Source organism: Globicephala melas, chromosome 20 (genome assembly GCF_963455315.2).
Source record: "Globicephala melas chromosome 20, mGloMel1.2, whole genome shotgun sequence".
Lineage (NCBI taxonomy): Eukaryota > Metazoa > Chordata > Mammalia > Artiodactyla > Delphinidae > Globicephala > Globicephala melas.
Genome location: NC_083333.1, coordinates 28,182,514 through 28,205,789, shown reverse-complemented (window position 1 = coordinate 28,205,789; position 23,276 = coordinate 28,182,514). Strand labels below are relative to the sequence as shown.

Sequence of the window (23,276 nt, the reverse complement as noted above, 5' to 3'; positions counted from 1 at the left end):
TACTGGGATGGAAACAAAAGAAGAAATGACTATGTTGTTTCAAAACAAGCCATTGTGTGTGGTTTACCCGAGAGTGGAAGGGCACAAGCCTGGAAAAACAAGGCTGAGGCTCAGCATCCCCCGTAGCTGGGAGAGGGCTCATTTCGTCTGGCTCTCTATGCCCTTCTTCACATCTAGACGACTAAAGAGAGCCCATGGTACATGAGGCAGCCCTTACGGCTTCCTGATTCTAAACACATTCCCACACCTGACCCACCTGCAGGGGCAGTGACCCCCAGAGCCCACCTGGGTTTGGAGCAGAGGTGGGCTGCTGCACTCAGCCCAGCCTTTCACCTTGGCAGCGAGGCTGGAAAGTGAGCTGCCTCAGGACAGTCCAGGGTAGCCTCCAGGCTTCTCTCCCTCGACTTACACATGGTTACACAGTATGTTAGTGAGACAGATCTTGACTAGACACACGAACTGAGCCATATTGTTAAAAATGCCTTGTTCGTATCCAGCCACCCCACCACAGCCAACACCAAATACCTTTGGGTCATCAGCCTCAGGTTTTTCAGTCTCTGAATCGTCATCTTCCTACAAGACAAAGAATTTAGAGGATTAAGCTTAAAGGACTGGGCCTGAGGTTCTCACATGCATAACAGGGTTTGGAGCAAATCTACCCAGCCTGGGTTGTCCCACCAAGAACCCCTCCCCTACCATATGACCCAGGCTCTAGAGAAAGAGAAGGGGAAAAAGAGATGTTGCGGGGGGAGGGGGGGAACGACAACGGCAGCTCAAAGTTGTTATGCCAGCAGTGCCATAGCCTATATTAATGAAAATGCCTGAGATTAAAAACCACAAACACAAAAATGGAGAAAGGTGGCAATATGCTTGAGAAAAGGATAAGATCGGGCGCCACAGGATAAAACAGAAATGGCGTTTCCAGTGAAGTATCGGTGATTTCAAACCCGGTATGAGTCTTTTTTTCCTTCTTTGTCTTTCATGTACACAAATACATCAGATTCAGAGCTCCAATAACATTGTTCGCCCCCGGAGTGCCATGACCCCCACACGCTATACCCCAGCGCTTCAACCAGCAACACCTGCACCAACATGAACAGTAGGAAGGTAGGCATCAAACGACCAGGGAGAGTGAGCGGGGAAAGGCAGGACTGAAGGGCAACTCCCAGCCTGTCCTGGGTCCCAGCTGAGTGGGCCCTGCCTCCATGCAAGCGCTCACAGAACTGCCGGTGACCCGTTCCATCCAGCCTTGCTCCCTATCCAAAGGGCCTGCCTGACACAAAGCACCACGCGGGCAAGGCATTTTCCAAAGTGTGCCCTGACCTCACCCAAGCTAGCCCACCATTCCACTAAATGCTAATGAAGGTCAAAGATCAGCTACCCTGTTAGGTAGCTATAATCCATATCCGTTCCACTACGCAGCACACCCCAATACGCGGGAGCCATGATTTAACATCCAACAGAAAACTGTTTCATTTGAAACTGCTTTTTTCAATCACTTTAACCCCCAAATTAAAAAGCCTGCCAGATGTTAATATAAACACCACCTGAGAGACCTGAACTACACTGATGGCTTTGAGATTTAATTGTCCTGCAAGGCATCAGTGAGCCACAGGTTTTAAACGCAATCTCCAAAATCTCCTCCAAGTGAAACCCATCAGGCCAAATAATCAGAGATGTAGCTCAGCCAAGTACAATCACATTTTAGAATGTCTATATTGGGATTGGATGCGTGGATTTTACTAAAATTTGAAATAAAGCTTAAATCTGGTAAAAATTCTATGCAAAGCAAATACAGAATAACACTTCAAAAACACACATCGTGCAAATTTGCTGAAGAAAATAGTTATGGATGTTAAGCCACTATGTACGCACTTAAGAAAAGCAAAAAAATGAAATAACTTACAAAGCTTTTCTAAACAATTTTAGTCAATTCTGAATTATCAGCAATCATGGGGGAGGGGAGGCCTAAGGGGATAAAAAGGTCTTCCAAAACAACAGAAAATACAAAACGCGTTTTTGTTTAATTTGTAAAGCATTTTATCCCCGCCCTCCCCCCACCCCCCGCTTTTTTTGGCCGCACCTCACGGCTTGTGGGATCTTAGTTCCCCAACCAGGGATTGAAACTGGGCCCTCGCAGTGAAAGCACAGAGTCCTAACCACTGGACCGCCAGGCAATTCCCTGTGAAGCATTTTAATGTTAACATTTAAGTATCAACGAGTAACAAAATTTTCAAACAAATAATATAGAACACTGAGCGTTTTAATTAGAGCTGTTGCTAAATAACCAGATTTTATATTGAGATTCAACTTTGTATGTCTCTGTGTTAAGCACCAGCCTGAATCCTTGTTTTTCTCCAAACTTTAAAATTCTGGCCCATGATGCTCAGGTGACAGTGTACCTAAAGTCTTTCTGATTAATTAAGATGCAAGTTCTCTTTCCTTTGATAGTCAGCACATACTAAACATCAGGCAAGATTTGTGATCAAGAACACTTTGATAAAAAGTGCCAAGTAAAAAGTCAAGAAAGGAGTTAATAAGGATCAAAGCACAAATAACTGTCCTTCCTCGTCTTTCTAATAAACCGAAAAATTTGAATGAACCCCAACCAAGATTACAAATAACACAGAATTGAGTGCAGATATAAATGATACACCAATTAGGATGAATGCACTGTTACAAATGGAATAAATTATCTAAACAGGGAAAACCAACATAAAACACCCATGGATATCTGTGTTAAATAAAATTGTCCACTATCTTTTCCCCCAAGTTTCAATTCAAAGGTTAATACAAAATGGTTCAGGTGAAAACGAACTTGATTTTCAAATAGAACTACTGATATCCAACCCAGTTTCCTCAACTGATACTTAAGAAAATAAAAGTGGGGGAGGGGATGAAATTAGGCATGAAATGGAACACTGTTGGTACAGGTCAGGAAGTTTCTGATAAATGGTCCTCTGAGCAGCTCTGGATTTGGGAACAGACTTACTTACCGACTGTTTGCTATTCTCATCCTCCTCTTCTTCATAGCCATCTTCATCACCCCCGAGGCGAGAAAAATCATCCTCTCCATAGGCTTCAGATACCAATCCGCCCTTCTCCTCTTAAACAGAAGAGAAAAATAAAATGAATGAATGGGGAAAAGAATGCAAAAAAACCCCACCTGAGTTGCCAGGACTATCTCTGAAGAGAAAAGGAAACCTAAATCTCATGTAAGTGACCTTAGGCCCAGATTCTGCTTTTCGGAAGATCACAGAATTTAGTGCATGAATTCATTAAAAGAACAGGGAAGAAAACCAAATAATATTAAATTCCGTTTCTAATGCTTCCAATCCGCCTATTATGCCAACTGAAGCCTTCCCTTCTCTGAACAATTATACCATGTTGTTTAAACATCTCTTTTGAACAAACGTATGGACACCAAGGGGGGAAAGTGGTGGGGGTGGGGTGGGGGTGGGTGGAGGGGGTGGGATGACTTGGGAGATTGGGGTTGACATATATACACTAATATGTATAAAACAGATAACTAATAAGAACCTGCTGTATAAAAAATAAAATAAAATTCCAGAAAAAACCCCATCTATTTTTATCTGCATATGTCTACCTTGTATCATAGGCACCAATGAACTTGTCTTCTCATCAAGACAAGGACTCTGTCATTCTCGATTTTGTGTGTCCTCCCCTAGGAACAGGACCTTAAATGGGGGCACCTGGAGAGGTTCCCAATCATACCTACTTGAGAAACAAAATCTTTTCCTACGTTTAAAACAAAAACAACAACAAAGCCCCCCAAAAAAACAAATTACTGGGAAACCACCAGAGAACTTCCTGACAGGCAGAGACCACAGAAAACTGAGAGGAGTTAACCCAGTCCAAGGCCCCCCGACCCCCATCACTTTCCAAATGAGGAAACCAAGGCCCAGGCACGTTGGGTAACTTGCTGCCTCTCTACGTCCCCATATAGATCTGTTCCCATTTCTTAACACTGTGATTCTTAACCAGGGTGGAGCAACAAAATCACCGATGGGCTTTAACAACTCACAAAGTAATGGAATCACCAAGAAGCCTTGGAAAGCTCACAAATGCCCAGGTTCTTCTCCAGATCTACTGAATTAGACTCCCTCGCAGTGGAGACGGGATGGATGTATTTTTAAAAGCTCCAAGATATGGCTAAAGCATATTGTTAATTAAAAGTTTCGCTCTCCCCCACCAAACAACAAGGCCGGAGAAAATAGGTGGTGGTTCAGTAGCCTTGGACCCTCTCCATCCTTCGTCCATCCTTCTGCCCAGCACGATACCCAGCAGGGAGAAGACTTTCAGTAAGTTTCGGAAGAATAATCCAATCAAAAGAAGGAGACGGTCCATTCTTGCTACAGAGCATCTAACGCTCCGACTATCCCAGGACCCTGAACGCCCTTCGGGGCTCCAGAGCCCGATACTTGGGGCACAATGACCATCTCTTTCCCTCCCGCCTGCTAGGGGAGCAGCATTCCGAGCAGACATCCGATTCTCCCCTTCCAGCTCCCTACTCGGGCCTCACCAGCTGTGCCGCCCGCCGTTTCAACTCCTGCCTCGCCGTCAGACTCGGGCTCTGAATCTTCCGCGTAAACTGCCAGAGACGACAGAACACTCTTCTTCCCCGCCATCTTATTCCCACAGCCCCGGCGTGGCTCACTCCTATGACTCCGAAGAGCCGACTTCCGGGCGGAAAGGCAACTACTTCCGGATCCCAGGAGACCCCGCGCCCGTTTCAGAACTAGAACCAATCAAAACGGCCGTTTCCGCGTCTGGCTCCGCCCCTCGCGCCAACGCTTGCGCAACGTCATCACTGCGCGACGGATACAAGCTTGTGTGGGTTTACCTGACGTTGCATTCCCAGCAGTTTGGCTTTTGAGAGTTACCTGTGGCTTATGGGGGTCTTCGAGTAGTTCCCGAGCCAGCGGGCAGCAACTGCCCGACAAGAGCCCCTCGCTCCTTGGGGCCCACGGCCGGCTCTGATATCTTGGGGTGAAGAGAGGGAGGCTTCGGCTGGGGAAGGGAGGAAAGAACAGATCTAGGGTTCAGAGGAGGAAAAGGGAAGAGCTCTCCTCTGGGCGCGGGGGTCGTTGGGGGGGAGAAGGGGTCGGGGTCCTGGGGGGAAGAATGGTCGTCATGGCTGTGCTTATAGAGCAGAGGGTGGATCTTAGAAGAAAATTCCATCTTCTCCAAACTGTTCTGAAGACATTTGTGTTTTTTCTCGTGATCGCTCTGCGCTATACCGTGGCCTGGGATAGTTGGGTGTTTTTATTTTCACCGAGCATAAAATTGGAGATAATTACCCAGGAATGTATTGCTTGAGGCTGTTCACCTGGAGCTATATTATTAGAAAATAATATAGTTTTGAGTGTAATAAAGCAAACTTATAGAAAAAATAAGTAGGCTTTGAAAAGCAGAACAGAGGGTTCTCCTTGCAACCATATATGATCATCACCTTTGCCTTAACCTTTGGCCACTGTCGTCAAGATGAGTACCAACTCTTCCTCTCCTTTTGACCCTGAGCGTCGAGTCCGGAGCACGTTGAAGAAGGTCTTTGGGTTTGACTCTTTTAAGACGCCTTTGCAGGAGAGGGCAACCATGGCTGTAGTGAAAGGTAATGTTGCCAAACTACCTGCATTTATGTTTGTGCTGGCTATACCATAGCGCTGCCACTACAGAAGGAAGAACACCTTCCTTCTGACCCTTCCTTCCTCCCCACCCTTGGGCCATATTTGGTTTTGGAGCTCTTGTAGATCTGTCACCCAAAACTTGCAGTTTTATTGGCAGAACCACCCAGCTGTTCTGGTTCTGATATTTCGTAGACAAAGCTAAGGTTGTCTTTGAAAACAGCTCATAAATTTCCATTCTCCTTTTTGTGTAGGCAGTGAGGTGGAGGTGGGGTGGGGGCATGGCAGGAATAGCCGAAACCAGTCACCTTCTAGGTAATTCCTGTGTTGAAGATTGAGTGGTCTGGGTCCCAAATAGGGAAGGAAGGAGTAGTAATATTATAAAACTGAGATATGTTGACAAATGGTTGTTGTCAAAGGGGAGCAGCAGTGTCATGTTAATTACATTATAACACTTATAAACAAAAGCCCTCTAAGTGACGTTGTTTCCATGTCTATACAGATATGCCCACTCATCCAGGAGTATTCAGCTTTCATGGATGTTCAGTTCAATCATCCGTAGCCCAGCAGACTCAGACTTCTTACCCTTGTAGTTGTTATTGCCACTACTGGAAATGGTTTGTGTGCATTGCCAGATCTCCCTGGACCGCTTCCCTTTTCGTAGAAAGGATGGGAAGAGAATTGAGGTTATATTGAGACCCTTGTACGAGCCAGACACTCTGCGAGGAGTTTTTCCTACATTCTTGTTTAATTTTCAACAGCCTTGATGAAGGGGAGAGATTAAAAGGCAGGAAGCATTGAGATGTTGCCTTCTTGTATTTTTGCAGGCGACAAGGATGTCTTTGTGTGCATGCCCACAGGGGCAGGAAAATCCCTCTGCTATCAGCTCCCTGCTCTGTTGGCCAAAGGCATCACCATCGTGATCTCTCCTCTCATTGCTTTGATTCAGGTGAGGCTCAGGGGAATGAAGGTGGCAGCCCAGAAAGTTTAGAGGAAGGTGTTTTTTTGGGGGGTGGTGGTTAATAGCTGGAAATTTTACTTCTCCTTTCTTTGGTCTTTTTTAAAAAAATAATTTATTAATTAATTTATTTTATTTTGCGCTGTGTTGCATCTTTGTTGCTGCACGTGGGCTTTCTCTAGTTGCAGCAAGTGGGGGCTACTCTTTGTTGTGGTGCTTGGACTCTAGGCGCGCGGGCTTCAGTAGTTGTGGCACGCGGGCTCAGTAGTTGTGGCTTGCGGCCTCTAGCGCATGGGCTCACTAGTTGTGGCGCACGGGCTTAGTTCCTCTGCAGCATGTGGGATCTTCCCCGACCAGGGATCGAACCTGTGTCCCCTGCATTGGCAGGCGGATTTTTAACCACTGCACCACCAGGGAAGTCCACCCTTCTTTGGTCTTTTGCCTCTTATTTTTCTTTGATTTGCCTATATCCCTCTCTGTATTGGGTTTCTGAATCACCCAAATGTGGGGTTCTCCACTAGTGCATATCACTCTGGTGGGTTATGAATGAGTCTTCTGTGTTTTGATGGCCTGAGGTCTCTCACCCTCCTTTGTAACTTTTTGCCTGGAGGAATATGGAACTGTATGTGTATGCACATACACACTCTCGTATGTACACATGTGCACTCTTTTTTTTTTTTTCAATCTTCATAAACTTTTTTTTTTCCCCCTTTTTGCGATACGCGGGCCTCTCACTGTTGTGGCCTCTCCCGTTGCGGAGCACAGGCTCCGGACGCACAGGCTCAGCGGCCACGGCTCACAGGCCCAGCCGCTCCGCGGCATGTGGGATCTTCCCCGACTGGGGCACGAACCTGTGTCCCCTGCATCGGCAGGCGGACTCTCAACCACTGCGCCACCAGGGAAGCCCACATGTGCACTCTTGATGTTATAGAAGATGCAGGTGGATAGAGAGGTATAAATCAATATGGGGGAATCCCTGGTATATTCTGCTTTATTCTGGCGAGAGCACAGCCATGAGACAGAAAAAAAGATGAGAAACTTATTGGGATGTTGTTAACATCTGTTCTGTGCTTCTGACTATATTTAAGGCCTGCAGATGGACTGATAGAATCAGAAATGAGGAAGTGTGGCCGTTGGTTAAGAGCCATCCACCATGAAGAAAAGGAGAGAGAGAGAGAGAGGATAGAGAACAACAGTAACAATGCTTAGTGAGTGTGTACTAGTCTCAGGCTCTGTGCTAAGTGTTTAGGGGCATTAACGTACCTTCCAAGTATAAATTTTCATTTAATTCTTAAAACAATCCTATTAGGTAGTTTTACTCTTTTTATAGCAAAGTGAAAGAATGAGAGTGAGAAAATTGAAAGGTTAAGGTTAAGAACCAGCTGAAGAGCATGTGGTAATTGAGCCGGGATTAAATCCACATCTATCTGGCTCCACACATCAACCACTTCACCTTCTGTACTTCTTTTTATGCAAAGAGAAGACACGTTAGAGGGTAGGAGAAGGATGTTTTATGGCTGTGAAATACCCCAGGGAGTCACAGTAACGTTTACCACTGAGGCCTGAGGGCCACTTATAGTCCCCTCTCCTGCTTCTGCCCTCAGGACCAAGTGGACCACTTGCTGGCCCTGAAGGTCCAAGTGAGTACCCTGAACTCAAAGCTCTCGGCACAGCAGAAGAAGGAGCTGCTCTGTGACCTGGAGCAGGAAAAGCCCTGGACCAAGCTTCTGTACATCACGCCAGAGATGGCGGCTTCTGCCTCCTTCCAGCCCGCCCTAAACTCCTTGGCGTCTCGCCACCTGCTCTCCTACCTCGTGGTGGATGAAGCTCATTGTGTTTCCCAGTGGGGGCACGACTTCCGTCCTGACTACTTGCGTCTGGGAGCCCTGCGCCCCCGCCTGGCCCACGCCCCCTGTGTGGCTCTCACTGCCACAGCCACCCCGCAGGTCCGAGAGGATGTGTTTGCCGCCCTGCAGCTGAAGCAGCCAGTTGCCACCTTCAAGACTCCCTGCTTCCGGGCCAACCTCTTCTATGATGTGCAGTTCAAGGAACTGCTTCCTGATCCCTACGGGAACCTGAGGGACTTCTGCCTTAAGGCTCTCGGACAGAAGGCTGATAAAGGGGTGAGGGCATTGAGGTTGGGGGGCCGAGGTACATCAGGGGTGGCGGGCTGCTGTGTGCGGCCTAGAGAAGGATTCTCATTTCCAAGCTCTTTGCTTTTCTAGCTTCCTCAGCCAGGACTAGCCATAGCTTCTTAAAACTCGTGCACAGAGTTGTCCCTTTGGTTTCCTGGCCTTGTCCCCCTTACTGGGGTTCCTGTGTCCCGGAGTCCTCCTGTGGGGGGGCCTTTGCAGACCTATCCAAGGCTCGTGGGGAGGAGGCAAGGGTTAGAAAAGTTGGGTTTTGAGCTGCTTTGGTCCTGCCTTGTTAGAAAGTAGCAGGGCTGTGCTAGGTGGTCTGCCTCAGAGGAGACCGTGAGCCTGACGAGAGAGAGAGCTGCTTTTAAAGCAGGGACTTCCCCGGCGGACCAGTGGTTGGGACCTGGCTCTTTCACTGCTGGGGCGTGAGTTCAGTCCCTGGTCAGAGAACTAAGGTCGAACAAGCCGCGTGATGCGGCCAATAAATAAAAAATAAAAAGAGCAGGCTGCAGTGCGATGGGTTGTCTTGTTCTTCCCCATGCTTATTTTCTTCCCGTGTCTCCCCTTTCAGTTGTCCGGCTGCGGCATTGTCTACTGCAGGACGAGGGAGGCCTGTGAACAGCTGGCTATAGAGCTCAGTTACAGGGGCGTGAATGCCAAGGCGTACCACGCAGGTAAGGGGCACCTGGGCCACGTGGCCCTCCTTACTCTCAGAAGCCTCTTTTTTTTTTTTTTTTTTTTTTTTTTTTGCGGTACGCGGGCCTCTCACTGTTGTGGCCTCTCCCGTTGTGGAGCACAGGCTCCGGACGCGCAGGCTCAGCGGCCATGGCTCACGGGCCCAGCCGCTCAGCGGCATGTGGGATCTCCCCGGACCGGGGCACGAACCCGCGTCCCCTGCATCGGCAGGCGGACTCCTAACCACTGTGCCACCAGGGAAGCCCTCTCAGAAGCCTCTTAGCTGGTCTTTTGTTCCTTAAGAATCCTGGATAATCAGGTGGTCCATCATCTTTTTCCAGATACCCAGGCAGAGCTAAAGTGATTCACTTAAATTCACAAAAAGGAGTCTAGACCCAAATGAGATCTAAAAGGAGAATTGTGACTCCTGAATTCTTATTGTCACCCTGTGCCCACTCAGCAGCAGATGATGAGTTTTTTTAGCCCAGGTATTGGTATCATGGAAAGAGCACAGGCTCTGGAGGCCAATGGACTTGGGTTTGAATCCTGGCTGTCACATTTATGGAGTGCTCTGTGCCACACACAGGCCTGGGTCTCTATGTTTACTGGCTCAGGCTTGGTGGGTTAAGTGCCTGGCCTGAGGTCATACAGCTGGTAAGTGATGGATTCAGTGTGTGTACTGTGCCCAGCACAGCGTCAGACTCAAGGTAGACCTCAGGGGAAACCCAAGGGAAATGCAAGTTCCCTTCTTCACCTTCCCCTCTTTTCTAGGACTGAAGGCTCCTGAAAGAACGCTGGTGCAGAACGAGTGGATGGAGGAGAAGGTCCCTGTAATTGTTGCAACTATTAGTTTTGGAATGGGAGTGGACAAAGCCAATGTCAGGTGAGCCCTTGTTCTTGTCTGACTTTTCCAGTTGGGGCCTGGCTCCGGGGAGGGGGTGGGCCTCCTGGTGCTCTGTCTGGGGAGCCAGGTCTGTGTGTCCTTCTAGGGCCAGAGGGGAAGGAGGCCCCAGGATAGGGTCCCTGGTACATAGTCCAAACGCTGACAGGTTCTGTGCACAGTTCCTCTGCTCCCTGGTGATGGCACAGCACGGTTCTTCCATCCCCCAGAAGAGGGGGCAGCATGCAGACCATCAGGCTCACCCTTTAACACAGCCCCGCTCACTCCCACCTTAGCATCTGGAGCCTGTGAGGGGGTGGAATGAACTATCTTAAAACTGCTCCCTGTGCAAAACTGAAGGCAAAGATCTCGTTCCCGTCACTCCTTGTTACTGTTTACTGGACAGTCCAGAAGAGATGGGTAAATCCCAGCCTCCTAGCCCCACACTGGCCACTGTTGGGAAGTCTTTTACCTCCAGGCATGCTTGACCTTCTGGAGACATTTTGGGCTGCAGCCTGAAGCCCTTTGCTCTGATTAACACCAACAGTAATGCCTTGTGTGATTTACAGAGCACTTTTGCATACGTGGTCTTGTTAAGCCTCATAGTGACCCTGAGTTGGTCAGGGTAGGAATTAGACTGTGAACTATACTTGAGATAACGTGGACTTTGGAATCAGGGTTTGAATCCTGGGTCAGCTGTGTCTTATAATGGATCAACTTTGGAGTCAGACACTCCTAGGCTCAAATCCTAGCTCTGCTGTCCCCTTGTACAAATTTACCTCTCTGAATCCCACATTCATTGTCTATAAAATGAGACTACCTCACATGATGGTGACTGTAATGATTTTTTTTTTTTTTTTTTTTTTTGCGGTACGCGGGCCTCTCACTGTTGTGGCCTCTCCAGTTGCGGAGCACAGGCTCCGGACGCACAGGCTCAGTGGCCATGGCTCACGGGCCTAGCGGCATGTGGGATCTTCCCAGACCGGGGCACAAACCCGTGTCCCCTGCATCGGCAGGCGGACTCTCAACCACTGCGCCACCAGGGAAGCCCCACTGTAATGATTTAACAAGACAAATATATACACTGGCTCATAGTAGGTACTTCATAAGTATTATCCTTTTTCCTCTTCAAAGATGTTATAAAGGACTTACCCAGCTCATAAGTGTCCTAATCTTGTTTCGTTAAGTCCGCTAGTTTTTCCATGAGCTGCTCCATGGCGAGAAGGCCTGCTGAAGGACTGCAGGGTCCTAGCCATGCTTACTCTGGGGCCTATCTCTGCCTCTCTGCCTGCCAGCCTCCTACTCCTGATCCCTGTGGAGACCCCTGCTCCGCTGACTGGGAGTCACTTCTCCCCTCAGCTTTTCTGCCACATCTCATGCTGCTTGACCCTTGGATCTTACAGGTTTGTCGCCCACTGGAATATTGCCAAGTCTATGGCTGGGTACTACCAGGAGTCTGGCCGGGCGGGCAGAGACGGAAAGCCTTCCTGGTGCCGTCTGTATTACTCTAGGAATGACCGGGACCAAGTCAGCTTCCTGATCAGGAAGGAAGTAGCAAAACTCCAGGTAAGTCCTGGGCAGTAGGAGCCCTTCTTGTCCGAACCCACCGCTCTGCAATTTCTGAACCCAGATGGAGCTTCTGTAATCTGGAGGGCTGCTCCTGAGGCTAGAAGGTTCAGCAAGGTGGGGAATGGGGTGTTGGTGGATAGCTTATAACTAGGTTAGACTTTTTTCTTTATACTTAATTGATCTTCGTACAGTCTGTTGTGTGTGTGTTATTTTACATAGTCAAGATCAATCCTGCCTTGTTTTAAATTAGCATTGTTACATAAGCACTTTCCCATATTGTTGTAAGTTCTTTGATTTTAGCCTTTTTTAAAAACTGGTTGCATATTCTTTGTAGAGAACCTAGACACAGACTCAGGAATATAACAGAACTTGGTGTATGATAGGTGGCATTAGAAATCAACAGGAAAATGACGAACTGTTGAATAATTTATTCTAGAAAAAGATAAAATAGAACACTACCTCCCATGCCATATACATATGAATTACAGGTGGATTAAAGACCTCAAAAAACTGTAAAACTGGGCTTCCCTGGTGGCGCAGTGGCTGAGAGTCTGCCTGCCGATGCGGGGGACGCGGGTTCGTGCCCGGTCCGGGAAGATCCCACATGCCGCGGAGCGGCTGAGCCTGTGAGCCATGGCTGCTGAGCCTGCGCGTCCGGAGCCTGTGCTCCGCAACGGGAGAGGCCGCAACAGTGAGAGGCCCGCGTACCGCAAAAAAAAAAAAAAAAAAACTGTAAAACTGGGGAGAAAATATTTCATGGCCTTGAGGAAGGGAAGAGTATGTCAAGATATTTTTTTTTTAATTAATTTATTTATTTTGGCTGCACCGGTCTTGGTTGCAGCATGTGGAATCTTCATTGCGGCATGTGAGCTCTTAGTTGTGGCATGTGTGCAGGATCTAGTTCCCTGACCAGGGATCGAACCTGGGCCCCCTGCATTGGAAGCACAGAGTCTTACCCACTGGACCACCAGGGAAGTCCCTATGTCAAGATTTTTAAAAGCAGAAATCATCAAAGAAGACTTGATCTGTTTGACTAAATTCGAGCTAAAATTTTCTTTATAGTGACAGACACCATAAACAAAGTGAAAAAATGAGCCATTTGGGGATTTCATCATGATAGACATCATTGGCTGGTTGTATAGAACTCCTGCAGGTAAAACAGTAAAAGGCAAACAGCTACATAGCAAAAAGGATGGATTTCACAGAAGAGGAAGCCAGAATATCTAATAAACATACAAAGAGAAAAAAAAACATACAAAGAGATGCTCAGCCTCACTTAGGAATCAGAGAAATGCAAATCAGGTGACAAGCTATCATTTTATACCCATCAGACAGGCCAAAGTGTAAAACATCTTCATAGTCACTGTTGGCAAGGATGTGGGGAGAGGGCAGCTCATGACATGGTCAGGATTATAAGCTAGAACGGCTTTTTTGAAGAGACGAGGTGACACGTGTACGTGGAGGGGCCTGGTGCACTGCGACTCAGCAGTTCCACATCTAGGTAGACAGGGTGTCAGTGCACATGATGGACTGTATGAGGGTATACAGGGATGTTGGCTGCAGCAACACAGTGGGGAAATAAAACTCTTCCTCTGTGGGGTGTGGGGTAAGTAAACAGTGGGCTAGTCACACAGTGGAATGGTCCAGAGCAGTTAAAAATGAAGCAGTAACTCTACATGAATCAACATGGATTAAACCCCCCCAAAACACAATGTGTGACGTTGCAAAAGGATGCACATCGACTTTTCCTTATAAGAAAGATTGAACACAAGGGCTTATTCCTGATCCCCACCAAAAGGACGAGAAAAGGATGAAAAGTATATAAACTCACAGGGACAAGGAGAAAAGACACCAGCAGATAGAAATTTTAACAAATGTCTGCCTAGGAAACCCCAAAGACTCTACTAGAAATCTACTAGGATTCATAAGAAAACTTGGCAAGATGGCTGAACATAAGAGAAACATTACTGTAAATACCTAGGAATAGAAATGAAAACATGTTTAATTTGCAAGAATAAAACTTATACCTAGAAGTAAATGTTACAGGTTCTTATCAAGAGAATTTTTTTAAAACCTCCCCAGTTGATGTTAATATGCAGCCAGGGATGAGAGCCACTGATTTAGATGAGAAAACTAAAACCTCATTGAAAGAAAACAAACTCTGTACAGATACAAAAGTGATTGGGAAGACTTAAAACTGTCTTTTCTCCTCAAAGTTAATATAAATATTTCATGAAGTCCCAATTGAAATCCCAAAAGACTTCTATTGGGAAGTAGAATCTTAGAATTTATGTGCAAGAATAAGTGCTCAAGAACAGCCAGGAAAAGTATGAAAAAGGAGAATGATGAAAGGGGTGTGCTTAACCCAGCATCAGAATATGCTGTGCTGCTACCCCGATCAAATCCATGTAATACAGTAACAGTCATTGGAACAGATGAGAGAATTAATAAGAGAGAATTAATAAGTCCTAGAGAAAACAACAAATAACATACAAGGGAACTCCCATAAGGTTAACAGCTGATTTCTCAGCAGAAACTCTACAAGCCAGAAGGGAGTGGCACGATATATTTAAAGTAATGAAAGGGAAGAACCTACAACCAAGATTACTCTACCCAGCAAGAATCTCATTCAGGTTCGATGGAGAAATCAAAAGCTTTACAGACAAGCAAAAGCTAAGAGAATTCAGCACTACCAAACCAGCTCTACAACAAATGCTAAAGGAACTTCTCTAAGTGGGAAACACAAGAGAAGAAAAGGACCTACAAAAACAAACCCAAAACAATTAAGAAAATGGTAATAGGAACATACATATCGATAATTACCTTAAATGTTAACGGGTTAAATGCTCCAACAAAAGACACAGGCTTGCTGAATGGATACAGAAACAAAACCCATATATATGCTGTCTACAAGAGACCCACTTCAGACCTAGGGACACATACAGACTGAAAGTGAGGGGATGGAAAAAGATATTCCATGCAAATGGAAATCAAAAGAAAGCTGGAGTACCAATACTCATATTAGATAAAGTAGACTTTAAAGAATGTTACAAGAGACAAGGAAGGACGCTGCATAATGATCAAGGTATATGTACCCAACATAGGAGCACCTCAATTCATAAGGCAAATGCTAACAGCTGTAAAAGAGGAAATTGACAGTAACACAATAATAGTGGGGGACTTTAACACCTCACTTACACCAGTGGACAGATCATCCAGACAGAAAATTAATGAGGAAACACAACCTTTAAGTGACACAATAGACCAGATAGATTTAATTGATATTTATAGGACATTCCATCTGAAAGCAGCAGATTACACTTTCTTCTCAAGTGCACACAGAACATTCTCCAAGATAGATCACATCTTGGGTCACAAATCAAGCCTCGGTAAATTTAAGAAAATTGAAATCATATCAAGCATCTTTTCTGACCACAACACTATGAGATTAGAAATCAGTTACAGGGGAAAAAAAACGTAAAAAACACAAACACATGGAGGCTAAATAATATGTCACTAAATAACCAAGAGATCACTGAAGAAGTCAAAGAGGAAATCAGAAAATACCTAGAAACAAATGACAACGAAAACACGATGATCAAAAACCTATGGGGGAGCTTCCCTGGTGGCGCAGTGGTTGGGAGTCTGCCTGCCGATGCAGGGGACACGGGTTCACGCCCCGGTCCGGGAGGATCCCACGTGCCGCGGAGCGGCTGGGCCCGTGAGCCATGGCCGCCGAGCCTGCGCGTTCGGAGCCTGTGCTCCGCAACGGGAGAGGCCACAACAGTGAGATGCCTGCGTACCGCAAAAAAAAAAAAAAAAAAAAAACTATGGGATGCAGCAAAAGCAGTTCTAAGAGGGAAGTTTATAGCAATACAGTCCTCCCTCAAGAAACAAGAAAAATCTCAAATAAACAGTCTAACCTTACACCTAAAGTAAATAGAGAAAGAGGAACAAACAAAACCCAAAGTTAGTAGGAGAAAAGAAATCAAAAGATCAGAGCAGAAATAAATGAAATAGAAACAAAGAAAACAGTAGCAAAGATCAATAAAACTAAAAGCTGGGGCTTCCCTGGTGGCGCAATGGTTAGGAATCTGCCTGCCAATGCAGGGGACACGGGTTCGAGCCCTGGTCCAGGAAGATCCCACGTGCTGCGGAGCAACTAAGCCCGTGCGCCACAACTACTGAGCCTGTGTGCTGCAACTACTGAAGCCCGCATGCCAAGAGCTCCACGTTGCTCCACAACGAGAGGAGCCACCACAATGAGAAGCCCGTGCATTGCAGCGAAGGGTAGCCCGCGCTCACCGCAACTAGAGAAAGCCCGCTTGCAGCAATGAAAGACCCAACACAGCCAATAAATAAATAAATTAAAAAATAAAAATAAAAGCTGGTTTTTTGAGAAGATAAACAAAATTGATAAACCTGTAGCCACACTCTTCAAGAAAAAGAGGGAGAGGACTCAAATCGATAAAATTAGAATAAGAAAGGAGAATTTACAATGGACACTGCAGAAATACAAAGCATCATAAGAGACTACTACAACTCTATGCCAATAAAATGGACAACCTGGAAGAAATGGACAAATTCTTGGAAAGGTATAACCTTCCAAGACTGAACCAGGAAGAAATAGAAAATATGAACAGACCAAGCACAAGTAATGAAATTGAAACTGTGATTAAAAATCTTCCAACAACAGCAACACAAATCTTCCCACAAACAAAAGTCCAGGACTGGATGGCTTCACAGGTGAATTCTATCAAACATTTAGAGAAGAGCTAGCACCCATCCTTCTCAAACTCTTCCCAAAAATTACAGAGGAACACTCCCAAACTCATTCTACAAGGCCACCATCACCCTGATACCAAAACCAGACAAAGATGTCACAAAAAAAGAAAATTACAGACCAGCATCACTGATGAACATAGATGCAAAAATTCTCAACAAAATACTAGCAAACAGAATCCAGCAACACATTAAAAGAATCATACACCATGATCAAGTGGGATTTATCTCAGGGATGCAAGGATTCTTCAATATACGCAAAGCAATCAATGTGATACACCTTATTAACAAACTGAAGAATAACCATATGATCATTTCAATAGATGCAGAAAAAGCTTTTGACAAAATTCAACACCGATTTATTATAAAAATGGTACAGATGAACTGGTGTGCAAGGCAGAAATAGAGACACAGATGTAGAGAACAAACATATGGACACCAAGGGGGGAAGGTGGCAGGGGGGATGGTGGTGGGATGAATTGGGAGATTGGGATTGACATGTATACACTAATATGTATAAAATAGATAAGAACCTGCTGTATAAAAAATAAATTCAAAGAACAAACAAACCAAAAAAAAAAAGGTCCTAGAATACATCGTTTAATATTGATGAAGCTGATAATTCAGTTTAATGGGAAAAGAATGAATTGTCTAATAGCTGGTGCTGACACAGCAGGAATAAAATAAAAGTGCCCCATTTGACACCTTATATAAAAGACAGATTAAGGACCTCATGTAAAAACTAAACAAAATTTAGTCCAGTGTGCCACCTAGGGCTGGAGATATGGTGAAGATATTTTTGTAATGAAAATTAAAAATCCAGAATGCTGTCTTTTAAAAAAACAAATATTTGAATATATAAAAAATCTTAAGTTTCTATAAATCCTGAACCTATGGAAAAAATATACGTGGTGAAAGATACCGTAAACAAATAGACTGTAGATCTGGAAAAATATTTACTATAAAACGCAAACAAAAGGTTGAAGTTGAGAATAAATAGAGAGTTTTCACCAACTGACAAGAAAAACAAAGGATATGAAAGGAAAGTTCCCAGAAAAGCTCATCCAAATGGCTCGTCTAAAGATGTTCAAATTAGGTAGTAATCAGGTAAATGCAAATTAAAGTAAAATGATTTGACACGTGTGTAAAAGAGCTCAAACTCCTGTTGCTAGTGGGCACGTGAAGGAAAGAGTGCCTGCACTTCGCCAAGAGAAAAATGCAGTGTAACAGTCTTTTGTGGGGAAGCAATCTAGCAATATCTATTTAAATTTTAAAATGCAGATACCCTTTGACCTAGATATCCTATTTCTGGAACCAAATCACCTGAAATAAGAGTGGCAGTGGGGACTTGCCTGGGGGTGCAGTGGTTAAGAATCAGCCTGCCAATGCAGGGGACGTGGGTTCAGTCCCTGGTCCGGGTAGATCCCACATGCCACGGAGTAACTAAGCCCGTGTGCCACAGCTACTGAGCCCACGCACCCTAGAGCCTGTGCTCCGCAACAAGAGAAGCCACCGCAGTGAGAAGCCCACGCACTGCAATGAAGAGTAGCCCCCGCTCGCTGCAACTCGAGAAAGCCTGCATACAGCAAAGAAGACCAAAAAATGCAGCCAAAAATAAATACGTAAATAAAAGTGGCAGTGTGCCCTTATGTGCTCAAGGGCTTGAATGGTAGAATTGATCATGAGGACAGAAAATCGGAAACAAACTAAATATCTAGCAATAGGGAGTGAAGAAGAAATGATAGTAAATACTCCCCATAGGGTAATAGGCATAGCTGGGGGCCCAGGAAGTCTCGTATCTTCCTTTTTATAAAAATCATATTTATTACTGTTTCACTTTATAGGTTTGCTATATTGAAATGTAAGTTCCATGACAGCAGGAACCTTTCCTGTGTAGCTGTAATTAATGCCTAGCTCAGTGCTGGAATGTAGTTTAGTGCTTAATAAGTGTTTATTGAATAAATGAATAAATTTGAATGACGGGAGAGAAGGTGGATGCAAGTAGCGATTGGGAATGAAGAGTCTTGCGAGGACCAAGGGTGATAGTTTGCCATGACCTAAGGGAGTGTGATTAACTTGTCTGAAGTTCAAATTAGACAAGGAAAAGATTTCGGTAAGGTGACTAGGTATAAGGTATTTATTTAAAACTTACTAACACAGTGAATTACAAGAACTCACACTGGGCTCATCATTGAGACATTTGAGATCATTTGAGATAAAGAGATGATCCAGGGGCTTCCCTGGTGGCACAGTGGTTAAGAATCCACCTGCCAATGCAGAGGACACGGGTTCAAGCTCTGGTCCGGGAAGATCCCACATGCCACAGAGTGACTAAGCCCGTGTGCCACAGCTACTGAGCCCGCGTGCCACAGCTACTGAAGCCCATGTGCCTGGAGCCTGTGCTCTGCAACAAGAGAAGCCACCGCAATGAAAAGCCCGTGCACTGCAATGAAGAGTAGCCCCCACTCACTGCAACTTGAGAAAGCCTGTGCATGGCAATGAAGACCCAATGCAGTGGGAAAAAAATTTTTAATAAAAAATAAATAAAAAAGAGATGATCCAGAAAGCTTCCAGAGAGGTGTTACATGGAGGACGGGGAGTCCAAAGAGCACCAGTTTTCACCATTGTAATATTCGAAACGAGAAACAGTGCTTCCAAATGCTAAATAAACCATCCCATCTAGAATTTCCTACCCAGCCAATCAGTTAGTGTGAAAGTAGGATAAAGACATTTTCAGACAGACGATTTTAAGAAACTTTCTCCTTTGGAGAAGCTACTAAAGGATGTTCTCCACTGCAGAGGCTGTCAACTAGGAAAGGAAGATGGAGACCTGACCCAGGAGCGAGGCAAAGGGAGTGTCCTAGGACGAGAGTGAAGGGTAGTCTCGGCTGTGCACCAGGTCTGGAGAGCAGAGGCCCAGGTGGAACATGGGGATGGAAGGCACCAGGAAGGACGTTTCCAAAGATAGAAGTGGACCTTGCCATCATTGGCCCCCGCTTCCCGAAGTGAATTTTTCATTACATCAGAACATTTGGGGGGGTATTCGTGATGCACTGAAATCTAAGGAAATGAAAAAACAGGTCAGCTGTTAATTTCAGGAGAAACAACGTTGTCAAAGGATATGTGATCATGGGAAATAGTAAAAATATAATCAAGCGGTTAGTTCTGAAGAATCACCTTAAGGGAAATTGTGATGTAATAAGAAATCGTGATATAAATATATTGGGAGAATGGAAGTAGAGGAAGTATGTGGATTTGTGTGTTTGGGAGATGGGAACCATTCAACTTCCAGAAGCAGAAAGAATAGAGAATGTCTTAGGTATTAGTGTCTGCTATATTTTCTTGGCTCTTCTGTATTTTAAACTTTTTCACAATTTTTTTTTAAGATTTTTTTTTTTGATGTGGACCATTTTTAAAGTCTTTATTGAATTTGTTACAATATTGCTTCTGTTTTACGTTTTGCTGTTTTGGTTGCGAGGCATGTGGGATCTTAGCTCCCCGACCAGGGATCGAACCCACAACCCCTGCATTGGAAGGCGAAGTCTTAACCACTGGACCGCCAGGGAAGTCCCTTCACAGTTTTTTAAAAGGAAAATTTAACAAATAGCCATGTACCAAAAGGCAAATAACGTATAATCCCAACACTCAGAAGTAATGACTGTCAACGTTTAGTGTATGTCCTTCCACACATACAGAGGTTAGTATGTTCCTTCACACACTCGTGTATGTATTTAACCCCTATTAAATTAGGTCATATTATACAGTGATTCCCAAATGCCATTCCCCGGGCCCTTTGCATGAGAATCACCTGAGCAGCTTTTTGAAAATATAAACTCCCTGGAGCTCCAGGTTCAGAAAGTTCAATTCAGTAGTCTTGCTGAATTGGGCCTCAGGTCTTTTAAAGTTACCCAGGTGATTCCGATGCATGGTCAGGTGTGGGGACTCTGTTTTGTGAATGGCTTTATTAGTGTCATTTGATATTTTTCTCTCTCACCATTTGTTGGGCTACTACATTTGTAGTCCAACTATGTAAGACTTTTACTGAATGGTCGTTTCTTGTCTCCAGGAAAAGAGAGGGAACAAAGCATCCGATAAAGCTGCTGTCTTGGCCTTTGATGCCCTGGTGGCCTTCTGTGAAGAATCGGGGTGAGTGACTTATCTTGTGTGTGGAAACAAGTGTTAGTGAGATCTTTTCCTCTCCCAGCACTGCTAGTTAACAAGCTAACATAGGACAGTTCTTGGGCCACCAAGGGACCCCTGCCTGCTGAAAGCCATCGTGTGGGAATATTTCCTGTCGGAGCATGGAAGTTGGTACCCTCCCACCTTTCTGTGGAAGGCCCCAGAAACTCTGGCACTGTGAGGATTCGTTGAGTATTTTGGGTGGTCATCCACCCATCCCACTCCACCCACTTCTGGAGTGGCTGGCACCCTGGGTGACTCAGTTCCGAGAGATGTGACCAGTTCTGAGCCATTGGCATTGTGGTGATAATGTGCCACTGTGCTGTACCACTGCTTCACTTGTGGAGTAGTCACTCTCATCCCAGACCCAAGCAGAGACGTGTGGCCCAGTTTATGTCTTGGGAGGGCAGGGGCGGTAATGTGCTTGGAGAGAAATCAACTTTTCTAACATAACACCAGCCTGCCTACTTGGAACCCACTTATCTATTTGATCTGAATCTGCTGGCGGTGGGGGCCATGAAAGAGCCTGATAGCTGCTCAGCAACAGGCAGACTGTGGCCGGGAGAGCCCTGGGCACGAGCAGCTGTGGGTGCACTGTATGAGGGGCATCCAGAGCATTCTGGACAAGCTGGGAGCACTTGCATTTGCGTAGCCCTTTGCTCGAAAAACCTGTTTGATTCCTCTGCTCTCACTGGTCAGATCTCGTTGGACAACCCTGTAAGGTAGATGAGGCAGAATTGATTGCTTCAGACTTAAGAGATGAACAGACCACTGTCCAGAGAGGTCGTGGTTGGGAGTTCCCTGGCGGTCCAGTGGTTAGGACTCGGTGCTTTCACTGCCGAGGGCCGGGGTTCAATCCCTAGTCGGGGAACTAAGGTCCTTCGTGGATGCCACTAATCCCCCAGTTCCCAGTTTGCAGTGATGTGCACATTTTCATACACACGTGCCATCTTGGTTTTTGTAAGACTGGATTCTTGAAGCATGGAGTTGATTAGGTGCATGGTACTGGTGGTGCCCACCAGATGTTTGGGGCTTTCTTCTGGAAACCAGAGAGGCACTTATTTGGGCCATGTGTTCTGAGTCCCACCCCCTCCTGTTCACCAAGTCTGTGGCTCCTAGGCTGAAGCTACTTGCTTCTCTAAGCTGCCATGTCTCATTTGGCCTCTGTGGCAAGACCACGCCCAGCAGAGGTGGTTGGCACCCTTGCCCACAGCCATTGCAACCAGAGCCCTTTTCAGGCACTAACATAGTGAGTTGCTAAATTAGGCCTTCTTTGGTTCCTTGAGTAAAGCGCTTGTCATGAAAGGGCTCAGTGTCCTTGCTAGTTGTCAGAGTCCCCTCTGCTTGGAGTCACCCTGGCTGGACTCTTGTTTGGGGTGAGTATGAGGCTCTGTGGAGCTGTCTGGAAGCTTAGCTCTGCCGTATCCCTCTGGGCTGCAGCAACTCACCAGGCAAGAGGACAGGTCCTCCCAGGGCCCTCTGCTTTCTGTCTCATACCAGAGACCTGGGACCTGTTAGAGTGTCAAGGGTCTGGGCATCAGTGGGCCTCCTGTTGCCCCGTGTGCAGCCTCATCTCTTCTATCTCATTTGCTACACATGAGGGCGTCAGATTCCAGGACTTCCAGACCCTGGGACGGAGTGAACACAGCTGGTATGGCTGGATTTGAAATTGCTCTTTGAGTAGAAAGGAATGTTTCTTCATTGCATAAATGGTATATAACACGAAGGCAAAGCCCCTTCCTCACCAGATACTTGCCCTTTTTCTGAGAATAGCCTGGTTTGAGATTGACGTTGAAGCAGCTATTTGCAAAGGGAGGGCACTTGGCAGCGAGGGACAGGCCTGCTTGATGGCTTCGGCAGAGGCGGGGACATTTCTACAAGGGCTGTGTTGTAGGGTCTGGGGTGCATGGGGGCTGGGGGACCCTGTGAGGGATACCTGGGCATCTCTGGGACCAAGAGAAAAGACACTTGGGTCACATGAATGAGGCCAGCGTGGGGCATCCAGATGGCTTCCTCTCTTCTTTGCGTGCAGCTACTTTCTCTGAGCGTGGCCGTGAAATGCATTTGATTATTTATGACAGGGCCAAATTTACCTTTGCGTGTAAAAGGAACAGTAATTAGGTTCAAAGCAACCTTCCTCCAGCCTAGAGGCCTCTGGACCCTGAGATGGGAAAAACAGCTTTGGTTTAGGCCTAGATTGTACTGGGCTCTGTCAACTCCTGGGGTCTCCAGGCTGGGGGAGCCAATGGCCCAGCATCCCTCTGTTTATCCATTCATTTGCTCATTCGTTCATTCATTCATTTATTCAACCAGCAAATATTGATTGATACTGACTCTGTGCGAGGGCACATCAGAAAAGGGGGTACAATTGGGAACAGAAAGAGACCCAGCCCCTGCTTTTTGTTGCTTGGACCAGTGGGGAAGACAGGCACTTATCAGATAATCACATG

General features: G+C 45.9%; 2 protein-coding genes and 1 non-coding gene across 6 annotated transcripts in view; 1 reads left to right on the top strand and 2 right to left on the bottom strand.

Moving 5' to 3' along the window:
- SAP30BP (SAP30 binding protein) overlaps window positions 1–4,695 on the bottom strand; it is a 34,019-nt gene extending 29,324 nt beyond the window's left edge. Inside the window, exons 1-3 of one of the 2 annotated variants that reach the window (XM_030837675.2) lie at window positions 4,544–4,695; window positions 2,997–3,106; window positions 526–573 (exon numbers count right to left, since the gene is read on the bottom strand). In XM_030837675.2, coding sequence (XP_030693535.1) covers window positions 526–573; window positions 2,997–3,106; window positions 4,544–4,649 — 264 coding nt within the window. In that variant the 5' untranslated portion in view covers window positions 4,650–4,695. The remainder of the gene's footprint in view (window positions 1–525; window positions 574–2,996; window positions 3,107–4,543) is intronic. The other variant, XM_060290824.1, reaches the window with a different exon arrangement.
- A 450-nt stretch (window positions 4,696–5,145) lies between these two features.
- RECQL5 (RecQ like helicase 5) overlaps window positions 5,146–23,276 on the top strand; it is a 38,167-nt gene continuing 20,036 nt past the window's right edge. For all 3 annotated transcript variants that reach the window (XR_009560281.1, XM_030837666.2, XM_060290269.1), the window contains exons 1-7: window positions 5,146–5,632; window positions 6,473–6,594; window positions 8,208–8,726; window positions 9,313–9,415; window positions 10,188–10,299; window positions 11,700–11,862; window positions 20,714–20,793. Coding sequence is in view for 2 of the 3 variants with exons in the window: in XM_030837666.2 (XP_030693526.1) it covers window positions 5,506–5,632; window positions 6,473–6,594; window positions 8,208–8,726; window positions 9,313–9,415; window positions 10,188–10,299; window positions 11,700–11,862; window positions 20,714–20,793 (1,226 nt within the window). In the remaining variant the exon portion in view is untranslated. The remainder of the gene's footprint in view (window positions 5,633–6,472; window positions 6,595–8,207; window positions 8,727–9,312; window positions 9,416–10,187; window positions 10,300–11,699; window positions 11,863–20,713; window positions 20,794–23,276) is intronic.
- TRNAG-UCC (transfer RNA glycine (anticodon UCC)) lies at window positions 12,767–12,839 on the bottom strand. Its single transcript has one exon. It is a non-coding gene; the product is annotated as a tRNA-Gly (tRNA).